Source organism: Echinops telfairi, unplaced genomic scaffold, assembly GCF_000313985.2.
Source record: "Echinops telfairi isolate 266 unplaced genomic scaffold, ASM31398v2 ScPeMD7_2573;HRSCAF=3158, whole genome shotgun sequence".
NCBI classification, from domain to species: Eukaryota; Metazoa; Chordata; class Mammalia; order Afrosoricida; family Tenrecidae; genus Echinops; species Echinops telfairi.
The window spans coordinates 15,936,233-15,956,431 of NW_022106471.1; the positions used below are offsets into that span (position 1 = coordinate 15,936,233).

General features: G+C 48.1%; 1 protein-coding gene and 1 pseudogene across 1 annotated transcript in view; one reads left to right on the forward strand and one right to left on the reverse strand.

The window, feature by feature from the left end:
- Positions 1-748: 748 nt before the first annotated feature.
- Positions 749-12,218, reverse strand: LOC105979322 (annotated as a pseudogene).
- Positions 12,219-13,430: 1,212 nt separating this feature from the next.
- EFEMP1 (EGF containing fibulin extracellular matrix protein 1) overlaps positions 13,431-20,199 on the forward strand; it is a 72,676-nt gene continuing 65,907 nt past the window's right edge. Inside the window, exons 1-4 of the mRNA XM_013006549.2 lie at positions 13,431-13,505; positions 14,696-14,783; positions 19,876-19,924; positions 20,064-20,196. Of these exons, the coding sequence (XP_012862003.1) occupies positions 14,703-14,783; positions 19,876-19,924; positions 20,064-20,196 (263 nt within the window). The 5' untranslated portion in view covers positions 13,431-13,505; positions 14,696-14,702. The remainder of the gene's footprint in view (positions 13,506-14,695; positions 14,784-19,875; positions 19,925-20,063; positions 20,197-20,199) is intronic.

Consider the following 20,199-nt stretch of genomic DNA (forward strand, 5'->3'; position numbering starts at 1 on the left):
TGGACAAGTAATCTAATTCCAAGTTTCATGAGAAAATTGGAGCCGGTGGTTGCTAAGATCCCCTCTTGGTTTTCTTTTTCCTTTTAACCGTGAAATAAATTCCTCTATGCTTAGATTAGATTGTAGAGACCTTACTGACCCTACCATTTTTTCCAATTGACTTGAACAAATCCAACAACATTTTATAATTTTTGGCCCTTTAAAAACTTAACTGCACTTGAAGCATCTGCTTGAACAGAGTTATTTTTTAAAAGAACAACAAGAAAACTATGACCAAGCAATAGCCTTGCAATGTCTCCCTTGTGGATAGGTAAACTTTCAACCTCTTACCTTGAATAGATTTCCAAATTGTCCCTATTTAATCAGCAATAAAAGTCTGATGTGCCTTATTTCTTATATTCTATGTTTTCAACACACTATAAATTCTAAGTAGAAGGGTTTTCCCCCCAGTTATCTCACATTCTATATTGAGAAAGAAGTTAGTCAACACTAATTTATCAAAATAATGTATGCATTAAAATTCCTCTGAGTTGAGAAGGAAAATCATATCCATTTCATTGTAGGCTTCGGTGTCAATCATTCCATGGGTATAGGATATGACACACTAGGAAAAGGTCATAAATTAGACTTACTAATGCTATGACATATTTTTTCAAGTCTAGATTTTAGCATACACAAAGTCATTATGGTTTTGCTCAAAGATTGTTCCCTAAAACAACGTTTGTGCCCAAGGATGAAATGTCCACGTTTACTCTTCTTCGCTGTGCACAGACAGTGGCAGTGAAGTGGCTGATGCAAGAGGCAAGGGATGGGAGTGGCCGAGCGAAACCCAGACCGGACTTTGGGCTTCAAAAGTACACTATGCATTTTGTAAACAAAGGGTGCTGAAGTTGGTTTTTAGTTGCTGACACTTCCTCGGGTTTCCCATTTGTGTTGTGAGCTATCGGGTTCTTCAAATCTCTTTTCAAATGACACACTGAATTACAAATGATGGCACTTAACCAATGTGGCATTTCCATATTTACACCAACAGAAGAAATTTACAAGACATAATAATAGCATACAATCTTGACATTTAGTAATAGCAATAAAACATGAAGGGCATCCATTTCATTTTTTTTCTGTACAAACTATCAGAACATAACTTTATTCACATTAAAGAAAATCATCTTTAATTTGAGTTGACCTATACATCCCCCATCTCCTTTCACCCATTTCTCAAACCTCTCATCACATACGCCACCCCCACCATCCCCAGACTAGAGAATCTACAGGTAATTACACCTAACGTCTAAACAGAGCTTACAACGTCCTCTCTCTCAAAGGTTCTCTTACTTCCCTGATAACTCCTCAAAAAAGAAAACAAAGAAGTTTGCTCTTCGCTCCTTCCTGTCATTTCACACTCACTGGTCACCATGGAATCAGCAAAACGGCTTTTCCATCGCAATCCAAACAACGGTCCAGACATCCCTCTCCCGGGCATTTTGGTGCTCGCCCACGAGTCGGGGACCATGGGGACTGTTCTGCTCTGCAAGAAGGTTGTTTTGTGGAGTAAAAGTCTACGTGCTTGGTGCTCGGTTTCAGTCCGTATTGTGTTGAGTAACCAGTAGGCGCTGGAGAGTGGACTCGGTCTCAACATCAGGATCTTCGTAGCGATGAGGAGACTAACTATAATTGGCACTCATCGCGGTTCTTTCTGCTGGAGTCCTGCGTGAAACACACCTGCTGTGCTGTCGCCCTCTCTCCGGTTCTCTTGCTGGTGAGGAATAGGAGCGGATGTAAATTGGTGACGGTTTGCTGGAGCCCGACTGCCTGACGGGTGACATCTGTTGGTTGGTGGTAGACAAGGAAGGACGCGACTTGAATCTCTCCGGCTCTAGTGTCGCCACAGGTGTGATAAAATGGTTTTGATTCCACCCATCCTTCTTATAAAGGCTCCTCCGGAGGTCCTGATATCGCCATAATGTATTCAAGACCTGGGCTGCTGCCTTCACCACTTTCAGAGATGATCGGTCTCCTCGGCCTTTGGTGATGTTGACCGGAGTCGGCCAGGGCTTTGGCGTCCTGCATGTTGTTGCTGGTGCCCTCATGCAGAGCACAGCGGACGACCGCCATGTCTCGTCCGAGAGGATGCTGGGGCGGTTCCCACCTGGGAGCCGGGTGGCTAGGCCTCACACGGCACGTTCACCTGTGAGCTCCTTGCTGTGGACATCTAGCGCATATTCCTCAAGGCAGTTGCCACGGAAGAAACGGCTCTATCGTTGTCCATTCTCAGGAGTTCCACGAGGCGGGGGAGCCCGTTTTCTTTCTGAACCGCCGCCCTGATGTACGCTGCAAACTTCCAGTTGCCAGCACAGAGGTTCTGGAGAGAGCCAGCAGAGCCTTCCAAGGTGGCTGGGTTTGAGCTTTCTGTGAGGAGAGTCAAATAGGGTTTCGCTAACGATGGATGCGCCAGCATCTCAACCCCCTTGGGGCCTTTGACAGCCCTAGGAGAGGACAAACCCGTCCCCCTGATCCTCCTGTGGCAACCTCGTCTTTTTTTCTTCTTCTTCCCCCAGCAGTGAGGCTCCGAGTCTTTGCTGGAAGACTCTTTTCCTAGTAAGTCATCCAATTCGTTGAGCCCCAGCAGCCAGGCCTGAGGGACGTCCAGTTCCAGCCGATAGGACAGGTTGCTCAGAGTGCACACACAGTTCCCCACTGTCCGGCTGCTGTAATCAGATGTGTCCACACAGGCGTGGATCCCATACCACAGGATCACATTTGCTTCCAGACTTCCTCCCCCAAGGAGCTGAGGTTTCTCAGGCAGCCTGTCATGTTCCGCAGGAACGTCTGGAATTTAATTTTATGATCATCATCAAAAGAAGCGTTCTTCCATCCTGAATGTGGAAGGATCACAGTGTTTGTTAAGGTGGAGAGAGCATCACGAATGAGTGGCATCTTCACAGCATCACGAGGGTCGATTCCAAGAACTCCTATCCCCAGCTCCCTCCCTTCGCATCCATAGACCTTCTCAGCAGTCACAACAAGGCAGGTATGCCACCAACATTCCACCTTGCTATTTTATGCTCATCTGTGGACTTGCCAGAAACAAGGTTTCGGAGAGCACCACAAGCATCCTTCTGAACTTCCAGCACTCTGTGGTCCAACAGGTCAAGCAGCTGTTTGACTCCCCCCAACCTACACGCCTCCATCTTCACCTCGTTGTCCCCGAGGTGGCGTTGGCCTGCACCCACAGGAACTGGTGCTGCAACTCGGGATCTCACCAGGCAAACTCCCTGGGGTCTTTCTGAATCCTGTCTATTGATGGGGGTCTTGTGGTCCCAGCACCAGCTGGTGGTGCATGCTGCAGCCTGCTGTAATTGCACGCCTGCACTGCCTGGAGGGCTCTGCGTAGGTAGCTGCTGTGTTCAAAGCATACTTATTTCTTTGGCACGCAAGGGTACTTCATTGGCTCGACGTCCTGTGTGGATTTCCAACCCCTGAGCCTGTGCGATCCAAGGCTGTCTGTGATCCTTGGAGTCCCACAGTTGCATGATTAGGGCTGCAGGACGCTGGGCTGGGATAGGTTCGCCCTTGGTAGACAGGAGTGATGTGCAAGTCGGGAGGCACCGGTGGACGAAGTTCTTGCCCCAGCTGGCTGTGCTGGCAAGCATATGACCTCCCTCAGGCTGTCTGGCCGAGGGGGCACTATCCTTTCTTCACTGTCGAGCTGCTGCGGTCCCATTGGGTCCATGTCATGAGCAGTCCTTTGCAGTGAAGGTCCCAGGTGCTGTGGTACGGCGGTCATCCTGGAGCGTTTGGGGGATGACGACCCCACCTGGCTTTGGGCAGGGGCAGTTACTCGAGTCTGCATCCATCAGGGTTAGTGGGGACCCCACTCTGGTGGCGGTCTGGTACTGAGGGGGATTGGAGGTCTGCCTGGAAGTGACAGACCCAATCCGCTGTACAGCAGTTGGAGAGCCGGGTCTCTGTGCGAGAATGGAGAGGCTACCCACTGAGCAGGTCAGGTTGTGGAGGAAGATGCAGTGGGGTTCAGCAGTCAAGTGTTGGTTACTGATGGAGAGCCAAATCCACTACCCAGAGAAGTTCTCAGTGACCCCCTTGAAGCAGATGTGCCTGTGCTGATCACATAAGGAGACTGCTTTAGATGGAACTGAACTCCCTCTTCTCACGGCTCTGATTGGCTGCTGATGGCTGAACCAGAGTTTGTCCTTCGGCTCTTGAATTCCTCACCAAATGGTGATTAGTCGATGCTAAGAATGAATGCTGCTGCCTCTTATGTGCCTTGCCCACATTCTGGCTGGGTGGAAGCCCCCTGCTTCCTGGTATCCACTGTCGGAGTCAGGATTCATTTGTGTTAAACTTCTTGAGCCACCCAATGATCCCTCAGGTTCATGGAGAGCTAGATGTCTGCTCCGGGGAGCAGAGGGGCCCCTGCTCGGGCTCTGCCCAGATGAGACAGGCCTTGGGATGAGCTGGGTCAGAACCTCTAGGCTTGCTTACACCAATATTTGGCATATCTGTTGTTCTCCTGGGAAATAACTGATCCTTCACGGAGGCTAGAACGGCGGTGGCTGTGGTCTCCGGCTCCACGCCTGGGCAGGGGGTGAGGTGGGGGTGAGGGGCAGGTAGCTTCCTGGTGAGTCTGTGGTTGCCCCTCCTCCACAAAGAGGCCTGCTCAGGAGCTGGCATTCCTCCCCATAAAACTGTCCTGAGAATTAAACGTGGCAACACCTGGAAGTACCTCATCCTCAAAGAATCTCTTCTTCGGTGTGTTTCTGAATTGCTTTCCAGGTTAGGCAGTGGCTGTAGTTGCTCCGGGAATCAGGGACATGGACTTGCTCTGAGGGATCGCCTCTGCGACACCCAAAAAACTGAAAAAGTGCCAGGGCCGAACAGCTGCCGGCCCCTCCCGCCCCCACCCGCCCCTCCCAAGGAGCAGTTCTCCCACCAGCCCCGTTGGCAGCCAACTTGCCCCACTACCCGGTGACCATGGTGCTGCCTCCACGAGAACAGCCCTGGTGCCCCCTCCACTGCCCAGAGGCCGCTGCTGCCGCCTGCCCAGCTACCAGCCCTAAAACAATTATCTTTAAAATTTCAAAGAGATTTTTAACAGATTTTAAAGAGATTGTAAGCAGTATACAAGATACACATTTAAGTATTCGCAAAATGGCAGATGAGTAATATTTTCATTAAAGTTGTTTATCTTTTGTTGTTAAGTTATTGTAGGTTTACTTATACGGTAGATATGCATCCTGGTTGAATATATGATTCCCAATATTTTCTCACTATTTTGACAAATCCCGTTGATAAATAAAAGTCCTTGATTTTATAAGATCTAATTTATGTCTTTTCTTGCTTGTATTCTTGTTATGCCCCAAGGAAAAATGAGCAAAGGACCTGAACAGATACTTCAACAAGGAAGACATTTAAGTTACCAATGACCACATTAAAAATGCTCACCATCGTGCACTAAGACCCACCATCACCGTGTCGAAACTGACTCACAGTGACACTATAGACCAGAATAAAACTTCCCCGTAGGCTCTCCACAGAGCCGCGAGTGGGGTCGAACCACCAGCCTTTTTATTAGGAATGAATTGTATCACCATTGTATCACCAGAGTTTCTTCATCAACTGTTCAAGAGTTGATTTTTGTGCAAGTCACAATCACAATGAGCTATCAGTTCACACAGACTGGAATGGCCAAGATAAAAAATAATAATAATTCATTTTGCTGAGGATGTGTTAAAATCCGAACCCTTGTCCATGCATTACTGGCAGGCATGCAACATGGAAGAGTTGCTGTGGAAAAGCGTTTGGAAGTCCCTCAGAAAGTTGAACAGAGTTACCATATGACTCAGCAATTCTGCTCCTAGGTCTGTACCCAACTGGCTTGAGAGTAGCAACTTCACAGGTAAGTGCTCCTCAATCTTCTTTGCAGCACTATCACAATTGCCAAAAGGTGCAACAACCTAACTGTCCATCAGGGAATGAATGGATGAAGAAACATCGTGTGGTCTAGACGTGTAAGGGAGTACTATCCAGACAGAGAGAGACATGGATGAGAACAATGAACTCCCGAGCTGTGCCACAGCACGGGATGAACAAAAACTCACATGCTCAGTGAAGTCAGTCAGTCACCAAAAGGAAATTGACTCACGGCCATCACGGCAATTCTGACTCATGGAGACCCTGTAAGACAGGATAGCGCTGTCCCTGTGGGTTTCGGAGACTGTAACCCTTTATGGGAGTAGAAAGCCTCCTCGTTCTTCGGCAACGAGGATGGTGGTCTCCCACTGCTGACCTCATAATTAGGAGCCCAACGAGAAACCACTATGCCAGCAGGGGGGCAGCTATTGTTTGATCTCACTTATAGACAACGAGTTTATTAGACCCCAGTTTACCAGTAGTTAGCAGAGGAGCGCGGGGAAGAGGAAGAGGGAACTATTGTTTAGAAAACAAGAGAGAATGATTATGGGGGTGGTTGCACAAGATTCATGTAATTGAGATGACGAAATTGAACACCTAGAATGTGTTGAATGGGCAATGTTGTTTTGGAGACCTAGCTTTCAAGAGTGAAAATAAGAACATAAATCTAATAAGGTGAAGCAACGTTTGTATGTAGAACATGGAAAACTCTAAAAGTCAACAAAAGTTATGGAACAGTGGAACATAGAAAACTCTAAAAGTCAACAAATGCCATGGAAAGGTTTCAAATGGGAAAAAGTAGATGAGTGGTGACCCAGATCCTTAAATTACACACTGAAATAAAATGACTAATTCTCAAAGGGTCTTATTTTTCATGTCATGCTCCATAAGACAATCATCTTGAAGCCCCACCAGCCTTGATTAACCAAATGCAGTTTCCGGAAAAGCGAAATTTGCTCTTCACCGACAACAAAACACAGCGCCCACCTGTGCCCACCTCGGAAGTTGCCCTGGGCGACCGGCCGGATCCCCGGTTAGTGGGCCCTCCTGGGTGTGTTTTTAAAGCAGTGGATTTACATCACACAGTTTCTCGCTCCAAGGAAATCCTACTTACTGGTTCCAGTCACTCCTGATTGATTTGCTTTTCATTCATCCAAAGTTTTCTCCACTCTAGGATGAAATCAAACCTCCAATAAAATTCCCAGAATTTCAGAGTAATTTACAAGCTCCAGATGACGGAAGATTTGCCCATGCTTGCTTAGCATTCAGAAAAAGAGTTTCACCAAATCTATCCCAAAGAAGAATGGTTCTGGCACTCAATCGCCAGTACTAAACTAGAAACCAATGACTGTCATAGAATGAAGGAGTCCTCAAACGCGCCGGTATTCCATCAGGCTAACCGTGCCATCCAGCCTGAACGTACTTCCATCAATCCTCTTCTCAGACGCAGGCCTCTGTCCGTGGGTTAAGGGGGAAGGATGGGGGAGAGCCTTACTTTAACGAGAAACTTGATCTCGACAGTATCTTTTGTGCACAGGTTTATAGGATCTACGTGTGTTCGGTGGGAGTCCTGGTGGCATCATGGGTAAGGAGTCAGGCTGCGAACCACAAGGTCAGCAGTTAGAAACCACCAGCTCCTCCAGGGGAGACACCTGTGGCTTTCTACTCCCCTAACAGCGACCGTCTCAGAAATCCACAGAGGCAGCTCCACGCCGTCCTCTAGTCCCGTGAGGATTTGGAATCGACTTGATGTCAGTGAGTTTGGGGAGGGCGTGCGTGTGCACACACGTGCACTTTGAAACATCGGTCCAAAGCTCAGTTAAATTCATCCTTTCTTTTGGTCTGATATGGATCCCATCCAGGGAATGATGAAAGGCCCCAGGAGCATCCAAACCGTGTAGCACTGAACAGAACATAAGGAGCCACGTCGACCAACTTGTTTCGGAAACCCATCCGTGTGCTTCTGTGGAGAGTCATGGTACACTTAGCTATTGAAAACTACTGAGTTTTTAAGCATCAAGAGGAAGTTGCTCTGGAATAGAAATAATTGAATCAACGTAATTCTTTCAACAGTGCATACACACCCATCAGTGGTCAGTGATGAATTTGTATCACGTCATCAAGAATGCTGGTACTTAACAAACAAACTCCTTGTGTGAACGGAAGGTGGTGGCTTTCTTCCATCAACGCTGGCTCCAGCCTTGTCTCCTTGCAAAAGCTTCCAAAGAGAGTATTTATAAGCCTCGGGTCCCAAATGTTGCCTGGAGCTTAGCCAGGTGACCAGAAACCGTAGGTCAATTCTGCAATTCATAACGTGGTCTCCAGAATGCCAGGGATTCCCTGGGTCCCTGGGGGCCACGGCTGGTCTGCACTTCAACCAGTCCCTCTCAGAACTGAACTGCACTAAAGGGTCACTCCTGGCTCAGATACACACGCTACAGGAAACAAAGACTTCATGCACAATTCATGGTCATTGATATCTGTGAGTCTCATCTGAAACTCAATTTGGGGGGCACCAAGCAGCTCCTCAAAAAGCTCAGATTCCCCTAAGTTCATAGAAATCTAGCAAGGGGAATTAAGTACAATCCCCGATTGCAGCCTGCTTAGCCTATATCCAGTTTGAGTCTCTTAGCTGCAGTCCATTGAAGTAATCATCTATGCTTCTATCCTTTCCCTAAACTCAAATGCTGCGGAGGAGCTTAGAGAAACATTTTGAGCAGGAGATCTGGCACCAGACTGGCTGCTTCAGAGCCCCCACTGTGCTGCTCATTAGTATGTGCCTTGGATCAAGTAACTTCACTGCTCCGTGCCTCAATTTGCTTTCTAGTAAAATGTGGGCAATAATAGTGCTATTCATTTAACACACGTAAAATGCTTACTACAGTTTCTGGCTATGTAAGTGTAAATTACAATTTAATATAAGTAAGGAAATATAATTCCAAAAGCCACTTGAAATTCAAAAAGCTCTCTCTGAGCCACTTCCCCCAAATACTTTCATTGCAGAATACTGCTCTGTATGAAGTCACGTGTTACCATGACCCAGCCACCACGACTGCAGCAGGAAAAGTGTCCAGACTGTGTGTTTTATAAATATCCCATAAACTAGAGATGGTTACAAGCGTAAAAGAAAAAAAAATTCCAACAATAGCTTTTTTTCATCCTATCAAACAAGAAGTCTGAGTCACTAAGCTCAGACACAGACGAATGAGTGGTGGCATAAAAACTTTACAGGAGCTTTTATAAACTTCGTTTTACATATGAGGAGACTGAGGCCCACGAGGCATTACTGTTGAACAGCACCATCACGTCTTGAGTCCAAGCTTCCAACCCCAAGCCCCATGCTACTCTGATCCCTCACTAGGGCAGAGGGAAGGGTTATCTTAGAGCATGTCTGTCATTCCTGAACCAATTTCATGGCTATAGGAGATTTTGGCTACAAGCCCAACCATAAAATTATAAGGAAAATAAGTTTCGTTGTAATACATCTGGATTAGGGAGTAGCTGGGTAGTCTTGATGACAAGGAATGGTTCCTCTCCCAGTCAGAAAAGCATGGAGCTGTGGACCAGTGCTATTGATAAGCCCAGGTGCATCCGTACAATGGGAGCTACCAAAGAAGGCACCAACACTGCAGGTCACCAGGCCGAACGGCCAAGTTCGGGCCTAGGAAGTCTTGCTAAGTTAGCACTGGAAGAAAGATGAGTCTGTCTGCTCCCTTAAAGAATTACAGTCTCTAAAACCCTGCAAAGGTTCACATGAGTCAGAGTCAATGTGATAGCAGTCGATGTCGGCTTGAGGCTTACAATACCATCACTACAGGTGAGTGCTGCTATACCAGCAACAAATGTACAAACACGATTCAAAGAAACGGAGGGCTGCTACAGCTACCCAGCCATAATCAGGTGACCAGATTTTAGCATTGGTAAAGCAGGACACCATTGGTAAAACTCATATCCTGGCGAAATAGCCACACGGCAGCCAAAAACCATATACCCTAGCTTGTCATGCATTCTTTCCAAAAATCGGGACTTTTCAAAAATGCCGCGGGACACAGGAAAAATTGTTAAAAATCAGGACTGTCCCACCAAAATCGGGATGTCTGGTCACCTTAAGCTAGAAGAAGGCAAAGTTCAGATAAGAACTCCTGACTCCATGTCCCGTTTTCTTTACAACACACCTTTAAGGTGGCCAGGTATCCCAGATTGTCTAGGACTAAGGAGTTTGTTAAGAAATCAGACTTCTCAAATACCAAGGTCTCAAGTAGAAAGAAAATGTTTTGAAAATGATGACGGCAACAAATGTGTAAATGTGCTTGACACAATGGATGGATGGAAGGATTGTGATCAAAGCTGTACGAGTCCCCAATAAAATGATTGTAAAAAAGAAAGAAAAGCAAAAATAAAATCCCCAAAGCCACTGCTATCAAGCTGATTCTGAGCATAGTGATTCTCTGGGGTTTCTGAGACTATGAATCTTTTCAGGCACAAACAGCCTCCTCCTTTCCCTGAAATGGCTTGGAAACACTGATCTTGTGGTTGGTAGCCGAATGCCTCTCCAAGGCTTCTTGAGAAAGAAAAAGCACTGCCCAGTAGAGCTCAACACTGTCAATGTAAGGTGTAGCCTGCTTTCAGAGACCTGAGAAAATGTGCAACTTAAAAACGATGCCTGAAATGTTATCTTCTGGACTTGTCTGTGGGCTCTGGAGAACAGAGTTCTGACTCTTATCAACTTTGACCCTCTCTAATACCTGGTACAAGGAGGCCTAGTTTTTGGGTATGCTTTGCACTGTTAGCCACAAAATCAGTGGTTCAAACCTATCAGCTGCTCTATGGGAGAAAGATGAGGCTATCTGTGCCTATAAAGATTTATAGCCTTGGAAACCCAAATAGGGTCACTATCAGCTGCTTTGGTAGGAGCCCTAATGGTATAGTGGTTACACATTGGACTGTGATCTGCAAGGTCCACAGTTCAAAACAACCAGTTTCTCTAAAGTCAAAAGATAAGGCTTTCAATAGCCATCAAGATTTGAAATCTTGAAGGGTAGGTCTACCCGGTCATTAGAGTCACTATAAGTCAGAATCCCCTTGATGGCATTGAATGAGTTTTCACATATATTTGTTACAGATCATATTCCATCACATTTATGAGAAAACCAAGGACTTCTTTTAGAAGATATCTGTTTAGGGAAACATGGTAGTAAAATCACTTTGAACGTGCAGAAAGAAACCAGACTGCCAGGGTGGAAACTGAGAAAATCCCCAGTACACTAAGACAAGTTGGTCACCCTATTGTTGATCCCCCGTGTCGACTGCCCCATCTTCACTGCCTTTATGCCAAATCCATGTTTCTACAGCTTTCATTTTCGAATCCACTATACACCCATGAATATTCGTAGTTGAATTTTAACTATAGGGCTTAGCAGCTCCACAATTTAATTCACTTAGGATCCATACAAGCCCTGAAGGAGCTCAGGTGTCAGATTAGTTAAACCCAGGACTGCTTACGGAAAGGTTGGCAGAAAGGTTGAACCCACCAGTCCATCTGAAGGAGAAAGATACGGCGACGTGCTTCCATAAGAATGCGAAGCCTTGGACACACTATGGGGCAGTTCTACTCTGTGCTGCAAAGTTACTATGAGTCACAGTGGACACAACAGCAGTGGACTTAGTTTGGGTGTTTGGTGGGTCCTTAGGGCTTTGAGTGATTTTCAGGGAATTTTTAATGAGAAAAGTATTAAAGCACATAGATTAATTGAATTGCGTCCCTCTCAAAGTATGTCATGGCATCGTGACCCCCAAATTTGTGATGTCACCAAATCTAATGCAACTTCATTTCCTTCCATCATTCAATCAGTTAAGGTATAAAACCAGTTAGGGCTATGTATTAGCAACGTAGGGTGGATCCTAAACCTGGTCACTTCTGAGTTTGATAGAAAACAGCAGAGACACAGGAGGAACCCGAGGACAGGTGACAGAGACCGATTCGTGTGTAAACCTGGGCACTCCAAGGCTTGGGCACCCAAACTAAGTCCACTGCTGTTGTGTCCACTGTGACTCACAGTAACTTGGTAGCACAGAGTAGAACTGCCCCACAGCATGTCCAAGGCTTGGCATTCTTTCTTTTTTTGGCTCCACATTCTTATGGAAGCAGCTCACCGTATCTTTCCACAGGACATGAGGCAAGAAGTCCTGCTGTCCTCACTTCGAAGAATGTTCTGGGTGTGCTTCTTGCAGAACAGATTAATCTGTTCTGTGGACACTCTGTGGTACTTTTCAGCACCGTAATTCATGTGTCCATTCTTCTTCAGTCTTTGATATTCACGGCTGCCATTCTCTAATTGGCAGTCTCTGGTTTTGACCAGGTCATCTAGGAAGGCGAGAGCAGGTCCTTTGTCTTTGTTCCCTCCGCGTCTGCTCTGGAGGACAGAGGGAACCCTTCACATGCTCATTGTGCAGGTTTCCTCCTTCAAGAAAGGATGCGCCTTTGGCTGTTGGCTTCTTTAGAAGTGCTTCTATAGAGGCTGCTGTGGATGTAAGCTGAGGGTCTATCTCCAAAGTTGGGGATGTCAGAGATAGCCACAATCTATGGGTAATCTTTTGATGAGGATTTATTCCTCTCTTCAGATGCCTGGAATTCCACCATTAGCAAGAAATGTGAAGGTGGAATGGTCCACTTTGAATATCTTATCATGATCCCCAGCAAGGGAACCAGTGAAGAGAGGCAGCCCATGGGAAAGGGGGCCTTTTAAAAGAAGGTTTGAGAAACTAGAAGCAAGCACCAGCCTCACAGTTTTGTTTGTGTGAGTCCCACTGGGCCTTCACGACACCTTGTGCATAGAGGACTCACAAACGGATGTTAAGTGAACACATGAAAAGAAAGCATGCTCACTGTTCTCCATCTGAGAAAGGAGATCATCCCCCAACCAAGGAGCATTGGAAGAACAGCAAGATTGAGTCTGTGACTGCCGCTGACTCACTCTCTCAGCATTTGCTTACTGGAGGTAAGATATAGATATATAGATATAGATATATAGAGGTATATATCTATCTATCTATCTATCTATCTATATATATATATATATATATATATTAGATAGATAATAGATTATATATGTGTTAGATATATAATAGATCTTCCTCCTCTCCTCCGCAAGCCAAAAGGAAGTTCCGCAGCAGCAGCCCAGGATGATATCGAACTGCAGACCTTAACTTAACAGCCACACATGCCATGTTCAACTGGTCTTTCCTGGATTCCGAAAACGTTAAGCCCTGAGGGAATCCAGGCGCTGGAGAATTGGGGGTGAGAGGCTAGCAAGGGCGGGCGGGAAGGAGGGGGTGCAGACCCAGCTGCGCCCTCGCTGTCCTGCCCTGCTGGCTGCACTTGGCTTAGGCATTGCGCTTCGTTCTGTTCCCTCCTCCGCCCCCCACAGCCCTTCCCCTTCCCTCCCTTTCTCCTCCCCCTCCTGCCGCTGCTGCAGCCGCTGCCAGAGCTCGCCAGTTCAGACCCACGCGGGCAGCTCTCCGGTGCGAGCGCACTCCCCTCGCTGCCCGGACCGCAGCGCAGCCCGGCAGCCCAGGTACCAGGCCTCCGCGCAGAGGGCGCGCCAAGCTGTGTGCCCAGCTGCCCGGAATCTGCACCCTGGGGCGGTGGGGATGGGGGTGGGCGGGTAAGATGGGGTAACCTCCACCTGGAGGAGTCGAGAATCGCATGTACTCGAGAACTGGGACCCATCCTGGAATGTACAGGGTCCCTGGCGGAGAAGGTGGGAGAGGGGAGCCGTCTGGGAACGCGATCTGTCACCGAGCGAGAACGCCCAGGTGACATCCATTGGGATGGGCGTGAGTGGGAGCCAGGTACCCACTGACCCGGCTTTGGCCACCAGCGTGGGCTAGGAAGTTTCGGGGGACCAAGATGTAAGATGCACCTGGTCTTGACAAACCGCAGGAGCTGGGTAGAAGCTGGAGCGCGGAGCACCTCGCCCGCGGGGGGGTTGGGGAGGGGGGCCGCCGCCTGTGAACCTCGGTCCCGAAAGAGGGCCGAGCCGCCCCCCTGCAGGCCAGCCGCGCCGCCGCTGCAGCCCCCGGGGTAGAGGTAGCCCTGTGGTCAGCGGGCTGAACAGGGGCTGAAAAGAATCAGCCATTTAGAGCCAGCTACTTTCCCAAACAACCTGGGTTTTTGTTTGTTTTTGTGTTTAAAACGACGCCGCGCTCGGAGGACAGCGTGGACGTGTCCCTATGGGAGTTTGTGCTGGGGGCTGCGGGTGAGCTTCCGGGAGGGGACGGGAATTCCGCCAAAACTGGGAAGAGATCCGTTTGGGTGTTGGAACAAAAGTTTGCGGCCGCGGTGGCGCAGGCTGGTGGGTGGGCAGGTAAGTTGCTCGGCCCGGCCCGGCTGCTGGAGGGACCCACGGGAGCGGCCGGTCGGAGGCCGAGGGTGCACGGCTGCGCCGCGTCCTCTGCTGGGGGGCGAGTGGGGGTGAGGGGGGACTCGCACCATCTTTGGAATCCTTTGCTTTTTAGCCTGTCTTTAGAGCCCTCTGTGAAGGTGCGGTAGAAAAGGGCCCCCTGGCAGCCCTTTGTATACACTCCTCGCCGCTGGATGGAGCAAAATGCATAAATGCAATTCTGCAGCGTGTGACCGGGAAGGTTGTGGAGGGGAGGGCACGGCTTCCTTCCAACTAAAGCTTTGTCATCCCGCCCCCATGCCCCAGCGCACGTACACCCCCTTCGGAGACTAAGCCTTGGTTTGCCCTGTGGTTTCTTTGAGATTCACAATGTTGAGGACCCCTTTCCTGATCCTGCTGACCCTGGCGTGGGCCAATTCACAGGACACCGAAGAAACCATCACGTACACGGTAAGGGGTGATGGAATCTGAGATGAGGGGGGGGGCGTGAGGGAGAGGGATTTTGTGACACTGCCCCCACCCCACCCCCGCCCCACCCCTGCCAGCCTCGGTGGGCTGGGCTCTGATTAAACCATGCTGGAGCAAGGACCTGTTTAGAATGAGTTGTCAATCGCCAGCGTACTTGCAGACGTTCATCTAGGTCCCCAGTTGAGATAAGGACCAGAACGGAATGCTTGGTGTGAGAAAGGAAGCCCTTCACAAACTAAAAACAAACTAAGCTGCATGTTCCCAATCCTCGCCGCAAACCCACCACGGATCCGAGAAATCCCCGGGTGCCTGCAGATGAAGTCAGACCTCCATCCAGTAAACCAAGCAGGCTACCCACTGTCTCATTTGTGCACGAGAGTATCTTTGCCCCACGTGGCTTTCTTCAACATATATATGCAGGCTGCACGTTCCACGATAGTGTGGCTGGTGAACTCTGCAAATGTCCCTCGAATCGACTGTGTGACCAGCGTAGCAGCTCCTGGGCACGTGGTTTTAAAATGCCGAGTGTGTATTTTACTCCTGCATTTTCTAAGTAGCCCATGTGGCATTTCCAAGGAAAATGTGATCAACTCATTCATGGCACTGGCAAAGCCAATGTTGAATAAAGTCTTTGGCAATGTCACCTGACCCCTCCTCTGGGGAGGAATGGCTGGGGGAGCGCCCCTGAGGGCGGAAGTTCCCTCGAAGCTGCTGGGTCTGGGTCTGTTTGCAGCTTGGTTTGTGTTTTCCAGTTTCTAATCAGCGTGGTGAGGCGAATGACATTTCTCCTACATCAGAAGATGAAAAACACATTTTCCACTTGCTCCCCACTTAAAATCAAGTAATCCTACTGGAGAAAATGTAATTTTTAAAAATTATTTTTATTTTCGAAAGAGAATAAAAGTGAGCTAATGTCAATTATTGATAATACACATCCTCTCACATTTGGACATCCCATCATCCATCATCTGTAGGATGTTAGTCTCCATCTGGTAAATGTCCCACTATGCTGCTCAGGGGAGCTATACCTTAGAGCAGCAGTTCTCAACCTGTGGGTCGTGACCCCTTTGAGGGTCGAATGACCCTTTTACAGGGGTTGCCCAATTCATAACAGTAGCAAAATTACATTTATGGAGTAGCAATGAAAATGATTTTATGGTTGGGGGTCACCACAACCTGAGGAACTCTATAAAAGGGTCCCGGCATTAGGAAAGTTGAGAACCACTGCCTTAGAGTCAAATACACATATTTTGTTCCTTTACTCTTGCTCTCTCTGCTGAAGGTGCACAAAGCAAGAGCAACAAATGCTTGTGCTGTTCATTTTCCAAGACATGTCTTTCTAACTGGGCTAGACTTCACTGTCTTCTGCAGAAAGCTCAAGAGAGAAGGGGCCACCACTTGTATCATCACCTGGTGCTCAGCTTCCTTTTACATCCTCATCCTTGCTGGCTTCCCTCTGCTAGTCTTAACCCAAGTCTTTCTCATCGCCGCTTACACGCTGTCATTTACACGCTGTCATTTTGAGGCCACAATTGTGTTCACGGTGATTGTAAGATTTTACAGACACACTGCCCCTTTTTGTGTTAAGATTGGGTGTGTCCTTTTTTGAACCGCTTGTGCCTGGTAACTCAGGGCCAAGGATGCGCGGTAACTATTTGTTGAGTAGCCCCCTGTGGAGAGAGATGTCAAGCAACCTATGAGGTAAGTGCCACCATTTTCTGCTGTGGCTAGAACTCAGGAGGAAGATCAGGGAGTAAGCAGTGTAGCCATGTGGTTCAATTGAGTCTCAAACTTCACTCAAATTCATTCCCATAGAGTTGCTCCCCTACTCAGAGTAACCCTACGGGTCAGGGTAGAATTGCCCTTGTAAGTTTCTGAGATGATAACTCTTTACAGAAATAGACAGCCTCGTCTTTCTTCCTCGGAGTGACTGGTGGCTTCCAACTGCTGACCTAGTGGTTAGCAGCCCAAGGAGTGATGCACCATACCACCAGAGCACCTTTCAAATGCAGGCTTGTTTACTAGGGGGTCCACATTGAATGTATTTGGACTAAATACCAAAAACCAACTTCAGGGCTTCTCCATTTGCCATACAAATTAGGCAGGCAAACTGCAATATTTTCCTCTTTGGAAAGATACTTCTCAAAAGGATGGCTTATTTCCACAAGATAGCCAGCCTCGTCTTCCCCTTCCACATTAAAGATCAGCTCCATTTGGCTGTTCACTTGACAAGTATATGTGGCGTGCCTAAGAACTCTCAGCTCTGTCAATAAGAATTCAAGCTTATTTGTTTATGGAGAAAATTTGACTCTTAACCTCAGAGAATTTACCCTGGAAACACATTGCTGAACACTACAAAGTTTCTAGGCGAGTACAAATAATATTATTATCCAGATTATATCATTGTTCAAGAGACAGAAAAGCAAGGTGGTGATCAATGCCGATGCTTGCATATTGGGGAGATGGGACTCTGTGCTGGAGCTGCAAGGCAGGGATGGCCTTGCAGTGACCTACAGAGGCTGAGGAAGCACCCGATTCAGAAGCAGCATGATCAAAAGATGCAAGCGGAAGAACCCATGACAAAGTCTAGGCTGTGGTAAGTCAGGACTGGCTGGAGCTGAATCTTGCAGAGAACCTAGAGATGGTGCTAATCGGACAAGAGAGGGCTACAGGCCACTGGGAGTCTGAACTGGACAGGTGGCATGAAGTAGAAGAAGAAGTGTTGTCATTGTGGAATGCAGAGATAAGGAGTTCAGCAAAGAGCTCTTTTAGACTCATGAGGCCAGGTGGGCTTATACCAAGGTGGTTGATGTAGATGAGAACCAGCACTGCCTGAAAGAACACCGTCACACACATGTACAACAATGCCGAAGTTCACATTGTAATAACAGGTCCTGAGAAAGATGGTCATGGCTTGGATAGTGTTGGGGAAACAAAAACCCATTTGGAATATAAAATGCTTTGAGTTGTTGCCCAAAGTGTCAGGTATCGTTAAAGCATAGCCACTGATCTCACTGCTTCCGTGTAGCTGTTTAGGGAGCAGGCATCTGCGGGATGCATCGACCTGCCTCTATGAATAGAATTTAAACCTATTTGTTGAATGATTTGTTTACTTATTTATCTCACTTTTGTTGAGTCCTTCCAAGGCATCTTTCTGATGAATTTAACTTCCTTAGATACACATCTTACCAGTTTGTTTTGCTTTTTTCTCCCCCCTGAGGATAAAATCCTTTAGTGGCCTCTTATCAACCAACAGTGTTTTTCAAAAGGTTGCCCAAAGACCATCTGTATTGGAATCTTCTGGGGTTGTTTTTCAGGACTTCAGATCACCAGGCTCCCCACCCACCTATAGATAGAACCAACATTTCAGCAGGAATCTGCATCTCAGCAAGCACCCAGGGGGTACTGAGGCATGGTGAAGCTTGGCCATCACTGTGCTTTAGGGTAGAGCCCAGTTCTTCCTAGTGCCCCCCAAAAAGACTTCCTGGGTTTGACCCTGCCTACTTCTCAAACCTCAACCCCAACCCAGCCACACTCTTCCAGAATGGTCTGCCTTCACTTACTGGGGTGGGCCTCTTCCTGGAACTCCCACGTCTACCTGGAGAAACTCGAATCATCCTAGAAGGCCCAGTTCACTTGACATCTCCTTCTCCTTGACCTCGAAAGGCCCATCCTAGTTCCAGAGTCCACCCATTGGCCCATACACCTACTGTGTTGTGATACATGGTATCTTGCTCCAACTAGCCTGTATCATCTCCTGACCTGGACTTGAAGACAGGACCCAGATCCTTGTCTTCGGTGTATCCCAGAACCTAGGGCACTGTCCGGCTCGAGAAATTGCTCCGTCCCATGGCTCATTCTGTGAGGGAAGCAGTGGGGGAGAACTGTAGGAACTGAAGCCAGGAGGCAGGGCAACATGTGAAGAAAATGGTGGATGCGCTGAATGGGAACAGGGAGGAAAAGATTCAGAGAGAGGGGCTGAAAACAACAACATGACTCAGATTTGGGGGTAAAATTTACCATGTAGAAGAAATGCTAAGTAGGACAAAAAGAGCCATCAGAAGTCAGAAAAATATTATTCTCAAGTCAAGAAAGGGATGACGGACATCTCTGATTGAGAAAGAAAAGGTCCCTCTTACAGAAGGGTCACAAGGAAGAGACGAGCCAGTCAGGGTGCAGTATAGCACCATTGAAACATACAACTTTCTCTCATTCTATAATGTGTCCAACCCCCCACTAGCATGACCCCAATTCTATCTTACAAATCCGGCTAGACTAGAGCATGTATACTGATACAGATAAGAGTTGGAAACACAGGGAATCCAGGACAGATAAACCCCTCAGGATCAATAACGAGAGTGGCGATACCAGGAGTGTAAGGGGAAGGTGGGAGGAGAAAGGGGGAACTGATCACAATGATCACAATGTCTGTCCAGGGGGACAGACAACAGAACAGTGGGTGAAGGGAGACATCGGTCGGTGTAAGACATGAAAAAATAATGATAATTTATAAATGATCAAGGGTCCATGAGGGAGGGAGGGAGGGAGGGAGGATAGGTGAGGAGGGAAAATGAGTTGATACCCAGGGCTCAAGTAGAAAGAAAATGCTTTCCAAATGATGAGGGCACCAAAAGTGCAAATGTGCTTGACACACTGGATGGATGGTTGGATTGTGATCAAAGCTGTAGGAGCCCCCAATAAAGTGATTTAAAGGAGAAACTGCCCCCTGCACAGACATGGCAGGAAAAAAATTACATATATAGCCATCACATCATACATCGAGGGGGGACACTCAAGGGCCTGCAGCCTAAGAGTGCAGCGTTTTCTAGGACCTGTTTAGAGGTTACACGTGTCACAGGTTACACGTGAGCACCAGCAGCTAACCCGAGAAAGGATCATCTCCTGTAAAGAGTCACAGTCCCGCACACCTGCAGGGCCGCTACCAGGTCCAATTTTCCGGTTGCTAGGCGTCAGGATGGAAGGGGAGGCAGTGAGGTTTGGGAGCCGGGGTTTGGCGGGGAGAGAACCTGCCCGGCTAACCGACCTGGCCCATCTCTGCTTCCTTCCCTCACAGCAATGCACGGACGGGTACGAGTGGGACCCTGTGCGACAGCAGTGCAGAGGTGAGCCGCCCCTTTGAGCAGGGCTCTCCATCTGGGCCCCTGCGCCCCTCTCCCCGTCCTCCTGGGCCTCCGTGGGCGTGCTGCGCTCAGGGTCCCTTCTAAGGCCTGGCCTGACTTCCCCCACCACCCCCCGCCCCAGATATCGACGAGTGTGACATCGTCCCGGACGCGTGCAAAGGCGGCATGAAATGCGTGAACCACTACGGGGGCTACCTCTGCCTGCCCAAGACCGCCCAGATCATCGTCAACAACGACCAGCAGCCCCCGGAGACGCC